This window comes from Serpula lacrymans (assembly GCF_000218685.1).
Source record: "Serpula lacrymans var. lacrymans S7.9 unplaced genomic scaffold SERLAscaffold_6, whole genome shotgun sequence".
Lineage (NCBI taxonomy): Eukaryota > Fungi > Basidiomycota > Agaricomycetes > Boletales > Serpulaceae > Serpula > Serpula lacrymans.
This window is the reverse complement of record NW_006763295.1, coordinates 1,428,993-1,441,362: the sequence shown is the minus strand read 5'-3', so window position 1 is coordinate 1,441,362 and position 12,370 is coordinate 1,428,993. Positions and strand designations below refer to the sequence as shown.

Below are 12,370 nucleotides of genomic sequence, written 5' to 3'. Positions count from 1 at the left end.
ATATACTGTGGTCTTCGCGTCTCTGTTCGCGGTACTGTCTGTCGATGCTGTGGCGGAGGGTAGTGTTGGTTCTGCTGATAGCGCGGTTGATATCGTTGGTACTGAATTGGCAGCCTCTGTTGAGGTGGTTTATCTCTCTTCCTTTCCAGATTAAGTTCTTCATTTCGCTGTTCCCATTTCCTTGCCGCTGCCTTCCATTCTAAGTACGTGGTGGGTAGGTTTTCCTGTTGTGAGATACGATCACGAAGGAATTGAGAGAGGTTGCGGCGAAGGATACTGTGAATGAATGGATAACTTTCATCTGCGTCTGGTGGTAATCCCGCTTCCATGAGTTTGGATTCGAGTCCTCCAAAATATGCGTCTACCGTCATCTCTCGCTGTTCGTAATCGTGAAGGGCAATCTCTGCTTTTAATTTGAGATGGGGGTCCAAGAATTCGTTATCTAATTCCTTGATGAATTCTGAGATAGTTCCCCAATTTCGCGGTGCAAACAGGTCTCCTAGTACTGCGGTTTTGTTGTTGAAATTCGCCTTCCATGTGTGACAAGCGTCATTGGCTTTATCGGACGAGATCCGGGATAGTGCAAAGAGGATTTTGGAGGAGTTGGTTTGGAAACTTCTGGGATAGGCGAAAAAGTAGTTTGCTAACGCGTTCTTCCAGTCAACGTATGTTTCCTTTTTACCGATGAATTCGAATGGAGGAGTGGCAAGGACAGCTTTACTTCCTTGATTTGTTTCGTTGGCCATTGCTGCTGCTAGATCAGGTTCAAGGTCCAAAGATTCCTGATCGAGCCAATCGTCGGGTTGGTTTTCAAGTTCTGGAGTTGGAGGTGGGGGAGGAAAGTTTTCTGGTCCTGCTGATTGATACAGATCGTCTGGTTCTAGAGCTTCAGCCGCAGCTCCTAGAGATTGTGGGGGAGGTGTGTCGGGAGTGACCAGAGGACGGGGTTCTCGATAGGGCTCCAGATTTTCAACGGGTTTAGATAACAAGTCTTTCTAGATAACTGGTCTCTTTTTTATTTACTCAAAGTCTGGGTCAAACGTAAAATTACTAGGGAAGTCTCCTCCTTCTGCTTCTCGGGGTCTCCAGTATTCTACGCTTTGAGTAGACTCTTCACTTTCCGACTCGGTTTCGCTGCTAGATTCTCCTCCAAGTATATCTGTTAATGAACTTCCTGTTTCTCGTTCTATCCTTTCTGCGCAAGGTGCAAAAAGTTGTTCAACCGACGGGATGAGCGGTGCTTCTCCTCTCCGACCTTGGTAGGTGTAAGAGTATTGCGAATAGATACGAGTTCGTGAGCTATGGTTGATAACGGCCCAGAAATCGCTTTGGAGTACTGTAACAATGAAACGTTCGGGGTGATCAGATTGTTGGTTAACAACGAATGGAGTGAGGATTTCCAGGATCCAGTAATATTCGTCGACGTATTCTGAAACGTGTCGAATGTTGTCGATTTCGGTCGTGTAGTCTTCTCCGTCACGGGATTTCCTCTGAGCAGTTGCGATGAGCTGATCAAATCGTGCTAACGCAGCAACAACTCGTCGAATATGATCTTTAGTAGAGGGCGTGACAATGATAATGGAAGTGCTGTGTTGAAGACCAAACCGCGGCCCGAATGCGTCAAGATCGTGGACTTCAGGGAGGTAGAGAGTTCGGCGAAGTCGTGTCAGATATTGGACAATAGAAAGGTGGTCCAGATGATTGCCGATGCAGAAGTACTGGATGGGTTGGTAACTGACAGGAGAGGCGGAGTAGGTGTCGTAGTAGTCAGATGTAAAAAATGAGGACGGGATATCATAGGTAGGTTCCTCGTTAGGCCTCTTCCTTAACACAATGCCACAAAGCAAGGTGTGTTCGAAGTCGTAAGGGAGGAGGCGGCTGGGTATGTCTGGAAAAATGAGAGGGCGGATTCGATAAAGATCGAGAAGATCTGGGACGTGGCTCTGCGAAATAAGTTGCAGGTTTCGTTCTTGTACGTTGGCTATTCCTTTCAAAAGCTTAACCCTCTGAGTGTTCTCGTAACTCGGGCGTACTAGGCTTTCGAAGTAGTCTATCAACGGAATTTGTTCGTGCCGCAGGGATATGAAGATTAAAAGTTCTCTCCGTGCTCTGTCGGAGATGTTGGAGTATCTCCTCGAGACTGCGAGAATTTCTCCTACAGATGGCGGAATGGTAAAAAATGGATTGGGTGAGAGCGAGTGCGTCGTTTATGTCGAGGATAATATCCTCGATCGGATCAATTGGTGAAGACGAAGCAGAGGAGTCTTGATACAACTCAGTGATCTGTTCGACCGTTCCTTCCACGTCTGGAGTATGGGCTTCGGTAGGGACGGGGAGGACCGGGAGCTGTTTGTTGAGAGTTGCGAGGAAATCTCTCTGGTGTCTGCGGTCCGCTTCTGATACCCACTCTTCTGAGAGCTGTTGGGAGGTAGACACGATGGAGGTAGACGACGTCGCTGACGAGTCCGGTTTGTAGGTATCTGATGATGGCAAAGAACGCAAAGAATTGGACGAGAGCGGTGATGGTAGAGAAGGCGTCCAGTTTGAGAAGACTGAACGACAATAGGTGTAATGGGGTGGATAGTGAGAGGTTGATGACGATAGTGAGGAGAGGGATAGGGATGGTAGAGAGGTGGAGAAGGTGATGATGAAGGTTTAGACCGGTGCAGTGGCAACGACAGTCTTTTTCAGGGTGTAGGGAAACGGTTTTCCAAAGAGGGGCTCTGGAAAAGGATTCGAGGTAGGTGAGTTCAATATTTTGTCAGGCAACAAATACGAAGCTATATAACAAAGCCCAATGTCTGGTCAAGTCCTTTCTTGAAGGCGGTGAATCAGAGTATGAGAATGAAGAGTATCGGTAAGAGCGCAAATCCAAACTAATATTGAACTGGAGAACAATACATCAAGTATGTACTTCTCTATATAGTGAACGACGATGGTCAGACCGAGAAAGGGAAGTACTGAGAAAGTGGTCTGACCAGCTAGCTAACCAATAAGAAAAAGGAAGAAAGTGGTCCGATCTATCGTCTTTACTAATCGTACGAGAAAGCGTATTGGTAAGGGATGTACGATTGGCTGTATCAGTAAGCCCATGAGAAGGCGCTGACTCACAACCTTCTTCGCTTATCAATATTCCTCCGAAGTATTCCCAGACATAGCACTGGATCGTGACTATGTCATCTGGATATCTTCTCGAGGGTCGACAACGAGTCTACCTCGTTGTAGGTACGATAGAACGTGAGTGTGAAGAGAGAATAAGAAGAAAAATGATAAAAGTAATAAGACACCTGCTGTAATCTCCAGTCCAAGGGCAAGAGGAGTGACGGGGATTGAGTCTGTTAACCACGACATGACGGGAATGCGATAAGAAAAATCGATTCCTCACACATTCCTTTCAAAAGCCCTTACCCCCGCCGAACACAATTATGAAATCTACAATAAAGAGATGCTTGCAGTCATGACTGCACTAGATGAATGGCGACATCACCTTGTGGGATCAAAACACCCCTTCACTATCTTCACGGATCACCAGAACCTCCTTTACTTCCGCCAACCTCAGAAATACAACCGACGTTAAGCTCGATGGTCCTCTCAGCTTGCAAATTATAATTTCAAGATGGAACACGTCAATAGGGATCAAAACACTAAGGCTGACCTGTTAAGCAGACAAATCAACCACCCTAGAGGCACAAATGATAACGAAAACCAAACACTCCTCCCGGACGTACATTTTGAAGTACTTGACACCAACAAAGGATACCTACTAGATATACGCAGAAACTTCCAGAAACAAGACGACGTAGTAAGGAAGAATCAGAAAGAGAAGTTGGACACCTGGAAGGTGAAGGATAGGATCATATCATCTGGATCAAAAGAGAGTCCACAATGAGTTCCTACCCGATCTCATTAGCTGACCGCATCTATGTCCCTCGGAACCATGAACTACGTGTGCGAATATTGAAGGATTATCACGACAAAGCTCTTGCTGGACACCCAGGAGAGAGAACAATGTTTGAACAAGTGAACCAAGAACTCTGGTGGCCAAGTCTTTGCACAGATATCAGACGATATGTACGAGGGTGCGAGAGTTGTTAACAAACCAAGGCACATTGGACAAAGTCTAACACCCCTCTTCATCCGAGCCCAATACCCGATCAACCCTGGCAAGTTATCACCACCGACCTCATAGGCGCTCTACCGGAGTCTAAAGGCTACACCGCTGTTCAGGTCTTTGTAGACCAATTTAGTAAGACGGCCCATTTTGTCCCTGCTTTTGTCATCCTCAACTCTGCCGGTTACACCCATCAACTCAGAGACAATGTGATACAACTCCACGGAATCCCCAAGAAGATTATCTCTGATTGAGGTCCTCAATTTATGTCACGGTTCACTAAAGACTTTTATGATTTGATGGGGATAACACCAGGCCTTTCTACAGGTTATCACCCTCAAATGGACGGGCAATCTGAATGGATCAATCAGGATCTTGAGTATTACCTGTGTGTTTTTGTAAATCACAGACAGGACGATTGGGCAGATTGGCTTTCTATCACCGAATTCACATACAACAATCATCTCCACACTGCGACAAATCAATCACCTTTCTTTTTAAACTATGGTCTACACCCACGAACAAACACCACCATTGCGTCATCCCCTTGATCCACATCAGCGGCCGAGTTTGGGGAACAGATGAAACAACTCCATGAACTCACAAAATCTTCCCTTCTTTTAGTAAATGACAATCTCAAATGATATTATGCTATTATGACCGTAAGAGATCTCCACCCCGAGAATATCAAACTGGCGACAAAGTCTGGTTAGAAGGACACAACATCATGACAGACAGACCGATGAAGAAATCAGACGACAAACATTTTGGTCCTTTTAAAGTCACCCAAAAGGTTGGACCTTCTGCTTACCAACTCGACATCCCAAAAAGCTGGAAATCCATTCACCCAGTGTTCAACAAAGCTATTCTGTCTCCATACCACGCTCCCAAATTCCCTAACCAACCTATCTCCTCGCAACCACCACCCAAGATCATTGAAGGCGTAGACAAATACAAAGTAGAGAGTATAGTTGCATCTAGACCAACCAAACTAAGAGGCACTAAGTTCGACTACTTGGTCCACTGGCATGGCTATCCAGTCTCAGAGCGTACTTGGGAACCTGACACCAACCTTACACACGTCTCCGATTTACTCGCAACTTTCCACAAAACGCATCCCGCCGCCCCTCGCATCATCACCGCTTCTCTTCACTTCTGTCCTTACAAAAATTACACAGCGACTTCTAAATCTCCAATGCTTTTCGATTGGATTACCAACAAGTTCCAGAGTGCCGCTTCCGGACTCATGAGGACACGAGTCTTATAAAAGGGGAGCTAATGTGAGGAATCAATTTTTCTTATGGCATTCCCATCATGTTGTGGTTATCCAATTCATTCCCGGTCACTCCTCTCACTCTTGGACTAGAGATCACGGTTGGCATTCTAGTACTCTTATCCTTTTTCTTTTTATTTTCCATTCATACTCACATCCTATCGTATTTACAACAAAGGAGAACTGTTGTAGATCCTCGAGAAGATATCCAGATGACATAGCAATGATTCAATGCTATGTCTGGGAATACTTTGGAGGAATATAGATAAGCGAGGTAGGCTATGAATCAGCGCCTTCTCATGGGCTTACTGATACAGCCGATCATCCACCTCTTACCAATACTCTTTCTCACACGATTAGTAAATATGATAGATCGGACCACTTTTGCTTTCTTTTCTTATTGGTTAGTTGGCTGGTCAGACCACTTTCTTAACTCTTCCCCTTTTTGGTCTGACCATCGCTGTTCACTATATAAGGAAGTACATACTCAATGTATTATTCCTTAGTTCAATATTAGTTTGGATTCACACTTATACCGATACTCTTCAACCTCAGTACTCTGATTCACCGCCCTCTTCAGGGACTTGACCAGACATTTGTTTTTGTTATATAGCTTCGTATTTGTTGCCTGGCAATATGTCCAACAGAAATCGACAAAGAAGATGTGTCGGCATCGGGAGCAGGGTAGGACTGTTGGTTGCCCCATGACAAGAGGTAATGGTGCAGAGGGAGACAACGATGAAGACAAGATAAAGCGGAGAAAGAAAAAGCACAGCCTGTAATTTTGATGGAAATACAAAAGGATATAAAGCCTCCTTGAAAGAAAAAAACTTCAATTGCGAAATATAAACCTGGATCCTACGGGTCCAGGAATACAATACAGTGCTGTGCCACAACTCTGCGAGCACGAGTCTCATGAGGTGAAGCTTTCTACTCACTATTCATTCTCATCTCAACTGACTATCAAGTTTCGAATAACTGCTGTTATATCATGTCAAGAAAGAAAAGACCTCTACTCAAGCCTCTACTAGTCGCAAGAAAAGGGCACCAGACGCATAATAATAAGAATCAAAACCAAGTCCCAACACAAAGTTGAACACTCCTAAGTATGTACAGTGACTAACAAAATTTCGGTCTAAGGATAATATTACCACATATTTACCTGCAGCATTCAGAAGGCCATGTAGTCAATGGTCAAAAGCTGCAATGCGTGATTCCAACCATTTCGTAACACAGTGATGGACATCACTGTTCGATTGTAGGACATTGAGGATACGGTTTCCAACAATGATCGCGCACTCTTCTGCCCGACCAAAGCCCGTCAGGCATCCTTTTCTATAATCGTCTTCAGTAATCTTGAGCATCAAAGAAATAGAAGGCCCCGTCGAAGCTCCAGTGCCTGGCCCGAAAATTTGCCCACGAAGCATCACAGGAAGTGCAATGAGCGTGGGCAGATCTTCAGTTAGGTCATCAACCTCGTTGTACAATTCTTCTTCTGTTTTGTTCAACTTGAAGAACGGGTTGTCGACGCTCTCTAACAGTGCAACAAGTGCTTTTAAATCATCAAACGCTTCATCCACAGCCTCCCGAGCCACCCGGGTAGATTCTGTGTCCGCGGGTGGCCGTGGTAAAAGGTTGAGTAGGTCATAAAGAGCGCGAGCATCTGCAGCTGGTGTGGAAGTGACCGTCACCGTAGGCGGGGAAGGAGGACGAGAAGGCGGCAGCTTCATAGTAAAACGAGCGGAATTGGGCGTGAGAGGAGGAGTCGTCCCCGATGACAATGTGCGCTTCTTTAATGTTACTGGTGCAATAGCCGGAGATCCGATAGGAGAAGCTGGTGGTGAAGGGGACACAGTGGGACGGTGTGAAAGGGCGACTAATGCTCGCCAAACAATAGATATCAAGAAGGTGGCGAGACTAGCCTGAGAAGGAAGTGCTGTAGTGTACCTCGCCAATGCACGGGAGTAAACCGGCATTAAACTTTGCAAGGTGACTATAGAAGGATGAAGCACCGGTCCAGACTTGCCAATGAGAGATGCCTTCTGTACCGTAGTACTGACAGGAGATTCCAGTGCATCTATTATCGGCATGAGTTCAGTCTTGATCCCCACGATCAGGGGGTTGACCACTCGAGTGATAACGGAGGCAAGCCCTTCCCGAATTGCCCTTAATCCGTCACCCCTCACGTCCGAGTCGAGGCCCAACCCCATTTCATCGAAGCTTGTGAGGAGCTCCCCAGAAAACACGGCCAGTGCCAAAGCATGAAGCTGAGTAGGATTGGGGTTCGGTATCTGGACACTGGGTGCAGGAGGTACAAGGAATGCTGGTGAAGTAAGGAGAGGAAGAAGATATGCAGATAGATTACTCAGCAAGACCGACAGCGGGCGGTGCAAAGAACGTAATATCGCCTTGTGCAAATGATGGTTGCCTCGCGCAGCTTGCAGCTCACTGGAAACGAGGATTCAATATCTGCTATGAAAAGAACAAGGATGATGACTCTTACGATGCAATTAAAGTGCCAAGAGATTGCCCACGACCTGATGGGATAGGACGTTTGCCACCGACTTGTTCATTCGCACCAGCTGGCCCGGTTGGTTGAGCTAGAGCCTTGGAAACCGCCTCACTCAGTTTAAGGCTGAGTGCCTCGAGGTAGGAACCATCCTGAACAAGCAGTGCAGGCGCAGGAGCGGGAGCAGGGGTCACAGAAGGAGAAGGACGTCTGAATGAACTGAGCGAGAGTTTGTTGAGAGGCCTCGATACTCTGTCGAAACCTAACCCCGAATCGGGGCGAGAAGGAGTGGGGGAAGGCGACGTAGGGCGACTTGCTGGACGAAAAAAAGATGGGTGCTTGAGTGCATGCATCATGTCCAGAGTGTTGAGGGTATAAGAGAATGTTAAAAAGCAACTGGAAAGAAGTTCCGGGTTGTCTCTTGTGATTGTTTCTTCTAGGAGTCTAGTATGCGATTTTCGGAGCAGGCAACCTGGTTCCGATGACAGTGGAGCGAATTTATCCCATTAGCCGGCGAAAGTAAGATGATGGAGAAGCAGCGTTGAAAGTGTAGAACGCAAATGGGCCCTAAGGAGGGCGGTCTGTGTCAACGAGGAGAGTTGCAAGAGGACCGAAGTGAATGATCTTAATCTGGTATGGGGTGCTGGAATTAATGAAAAGTCAACATCACGCATTTTGTGGAGAGATAAAAGCACATACGGCAGTGTTGAAAACAAATTCATAGATTGTTAGGGAAGGCAAGCTTGGAGATGGTCGTCGTGCGAGGAAAGAGGAAAGCTCCTTGGTCGAAAATTTCAGGACGCAGCGGTTATATGTGCTAGTCACTTTCCCACGGCTGCTATGACACCTTGTTTCTTTTACCTGTCCGTTCGGTGCGGTGCTGGGAGCCGCCGTACGCTTGGCAGTGCCAAAGAACACTGTTTGCCGGTCGTCGATTCACTTATATACGTGATCATCCCACGTCCAGTGAATCACCGACACATTTCTTTCTTCGCATCTTCGCACTACAGATTCATCTGTCATAACATGTTCGCATCATGGTACCAGACAAACCCATCACCCTTTGTGTTTCGTTTCTACCCGCCTAGATCTCATCTAAAAGTCTCTTTATACTCGTCCTCAGCTCGTCGTCTTCGCACCGCATCCTCCATAAACAACTTTCGTCGTCACTTTCTCTCAAACGCAGAGCCGCACATCGATACGAGTCCACCTGACTCGCTGCCTGAACAAGGACCTTCAAGTCACCTGCCAAGAGGAAGCACACGTTACTGAATCTGATAATCAAGCGGAAACAAATAGAAGAACCTTCATAGGGTGGCTGGTCGATAGCGATGACTTTAAGTCGGTGTTGCAATTGCTGCAGTCGCCTTACGATAGTGTCCATTGATGCTTCACACCACCCACGGCCGCTATGATCTCCCATACCTTCCCAGCAACCTTGGAAATCTGGTTCGGTCGACACCATCAGCTCGGAAATGAAGGGAGCTTCGAGCGATATCAGATTAACTCCGGATGCCTGATCTATTCATCAGCACTTTTTCCTGGGTCAGGGCTCGTCCGTGCTTACCAAGTCATCGAGCGCTGAACTAATTTCCATATTCACATCGCTACCGCTCTGGCGCGTGATCGTACCGGGTGACGGTCTCCGTGTATCCCCCGTTTGGGTTAATCGATCCAAGCCGTTATCGCTCGTGGCAAGTGTCAGCTCGCCCGGTGTCATCGTTCTCGCCAATGGTCCGAATGAAGAAGAGACATCGCTAGCCTGAGACAAGCTTCGGTGCCTACCTTGAAGATCAGAATGGGTGACTGTATGTGGACTTGTAGGAGCGATCCGAGGACTGGTCAGGTGCCGCAGACTGGGTGTTGGTTGTGGTGTCTCATAGGCGGTATAACGAAGTTTGCTCGATGCGCCAGTACTCCTTAAAGAGGATAAACCCGACGGAGTAGGCTTTACCACTCGACCAATCTCGGGATGACTATCCGTACTTTGATATTCAGAGAGTGAAGCCACGAAATCTGGAAGCTGCATTTGCGTCAAGCTCGGAAAGGCACCCTAAAGACAACTCGGACTCACCGAGGATGAATGTGCTTTCGAGATGATTTCCGTAAGGACATGTCGTTGACTTGACAAGTTTAGAAACTGTTCACAGCGCTAAAAAGGTCATGTAAGGTACTAAAAAAAACTAATGATACCATAAACCGAATGCATACCCGCGTTATATGCCTCCTAGAAAGCTGTAATATATCCTTTGTAGACACTATAACATCATCAGGTACCTGAGAGCATTCTGCACAGAGACGCAGCATTGATAGCAAACAAGCATCTTGTACTGCAGCTATTCATTGTGCATTAGAAATAGGCTTGAAGTAACAAATTAGTCACGAACCAGCATACAGCGACAATCTGCTCGATATTCCTCGTAGGATAGCTACAGGCGAAATGGATGTTTTTCCGGCATATTCACATACCAGTGCAGATATGATGACCATAAGTGTGGAGCCAATACGGCTTTCACTCTCAACAATAGGCGAAATTAATGTCGTAACACAACCTATACGACCAGATATGTCCACTGTATCACATTAATGAGTACCACTACCAGTTTGAATAAGGAGTGTTACGCACTGCTTCGAACGTGCACTAGTATCCTTTCGACGGCACTTTCGATGATAGGCTGGCCTTCCGGGAGGCTTTCGGCTTTCGTATCGACATCTGCCAAGAGCTCCCTCAACTGGACCGCATAAAGCTCGCCATCGCCTCCGCATTGTATTTCACCGATTTCCAATAGACGAGAAACGTATTCGTCCCTATCCCTGATCGATAGTGCAGAAGGCATGCGTTGAAGAAGCTGCGAATAAAAGGATCCGACAATGGCAGGATCAATACCATGGAGTGTTGTCAATGTCTGAAACGTTCATGATTAGCCACACCACAGATCGAAAATTTCCTGAGGATACTCGCATTCTTTCGGATCAAGCTGTCACTCGAATCAAGTAACTTCATGACACGTTCAGCCTCCCATTCGTCCAGGATGGCCACGGTGTCCGGAAGGGTCCCTGCCCATAGCGTCTGATCAAGACATCCCAAACAAGTAATAAATAGGTATTGCTGGTTTGGGTCGGTAGAGGCTAATAGATAACGAATGCTATCGACAGGTGATAAGGCAAGCTTCGTTTGAGCACTTGATATCGATTCACATGGAATAGATGACAGTACAAGGAATGCCTCGCGTAGCAATGCTGTAAGTAATATAAGCCAGAAACCCGAAAAGCTGATTCCAAACTTACGAGCTTTAGCATATTCGGAAGCATAACGTATAATCTCAAAAGTTGTATGGATGCTGTCCGGAGATGGCCTTTGTGGTAGTGAAGTCAGGGTTTATAGCAGAGAAAATGATTTGCCGTAGACTAACCTAGTTACTCGGAAAGCCTCGAGAAGCGCTAACAACATTCTTCTTTTTGACTTGTGCTCACCCGCGGTCCAGGCAGACGCCAGCATATCGCTGATAGCAGCATGTACCTTATCACTTCTTTTAAACTGCATATTTTGAGCGACAAGCATAGATGAAAAGACGGTAAAGCTTACATGAGTAGAAACTATGAGAGCAGCATGAGAAACTGAGAAGTCAGAATCTTTTATACGTTTGATGACCTTTCCCTCTATTCGTGCCAGAATTTCCGCGTCATAGCGTGACAGGACACGAAAAACCAGGAGGGCGCGACGACGCACATGAGGCCTACAGTTGATGACTTCAAGTTGTAAGGTGAACTCGAGATAGATGAGAATACATACTAACGAGCTATGCGAGAGGAGATCATGTAGACGCGACTGAACTGCAGGTATCACGTCTTCGGTGGAAGACTGTATGAGAGCATCAAGAGCGAGACAAATACGTGGTATATGCGAACTCTCCAGATCCTTTCTTTCACCATTAAGTACAAGCAGAATGACAGGTAAAAAAAAAGCAGCTAACCTTTCGTAGCGTGTTGATTAGCATCAACTGTAGTTCGTGACTGGGGGACATAACCTCAGCACAGAATAGATAGCCTTTTATTTATTACTTTAGAAAAGGCTAAGGAAGAGTGCAAAACGAAGCGTACCAATTCTCTTCGATTGTGTTGACTGGCCAGTTTCTGCGAGATTGACTGCGTGGGGTAGTGCGAAGTCCAGATCACCGGGGGATGCAACAACCAAAGCCATCGAACAATATAGGAGCAATATCAAGCATTCCTGGCATTCCTTCTACAAAATTTCTCCACTGAGTTATGGATTTATACCCCCAAGCAGTACGCACGACGTGAAGTCTCGGGTCTGCAAGTCGGCGACGAACGGACTCAATCTCGCGTAGAAGAAGTTGGTCTGCGGCTTGAGCAGAAGGTGCGTTCTCTACTTTTCGCACTACAGAATAATGTGTTCGACTCATAGCCCCAGAAGATATGAACGGGACCTCCATAATGAAAGATTGGCCGTGCAGTG

The 12,370-nt window shown here is 46.5% G+C and overlaps 3 protein-coding genes across 3 annotated transcripts; 1 reads left to right on the top strand and 2 right to left on the bottom strand.

The window, feature by feature from the left end:
- Positions 1-1,683: 1,683 nt before the first annotated feature.
- On the top strand, positions 1,684-2,307 carry SERLADRAFT_387724 (uncharacterized protein; the record flags this gene model as incomplete). The annotated part of the gene is made up of 1 exon (XM_007317635.1): positions 1,684-2,307. One exon carries the CDS (start codon positions 2,083-2,085, stop codon positions 2,245-2,247), a length of 165 nt encoding a protein of 54 aa, XP_007317697.1.
- Positions 2,308-6,349: 4,042 nt separating this feature from the next.
- SERLADRAFT_465921 (uncharacterized protein) lies at positions 6,350-8,670 on the bottom strand (the record flags this gene model as incomplete). Its single annotated transcript, XM_007317634.1, is given in 4 exon segments — positions 6,350-7,832; positions 7,888-8,534; positions 8,588-8,617; positions 8,633-8,670. The coding sequence occupies 2 exon segments, from the start codon at positions 8,247-8,249 to the stop codon at positions 6,572-6,574; spliced, it is 1,623 nt and encodes a 540-aa protein (XP_007317696.1).
- Positions 8,671-8,977: 307 nt separating this feature from the next.
- SERLADRAFT_437300 (uncharacterized protein) lies at positions 8,978-12,347 on the bottom strand (the record flags this gene model as incomplete). Its single annotated transcript, XM_007317633.1, has 14 exons — positions 8,978-9,409; positions 9,461-9,916; positions 9,968-10,045; positions 10,105-10,229; positions 10,281-10,466; positions 10,520-10,742; positions 10,823-11,133; positions 11,182-11,249; positions 11,307-11,431; positions 11,480-11,630; positions 11,691-11,812; positions 11,868-11,941; positions 11,995-12,136; positions 12,189-12,347. The coding sequence occupies 14 exons, from the start codon at positions 12,345-12,347 to the stop codon at positions 8,978-8,980; spliced, it is 2,652 nt and encodes an 883-aa protein (XP_007317695.1).
- Positions 12,348-12,370: the final 23 nt, after the last annotated feature.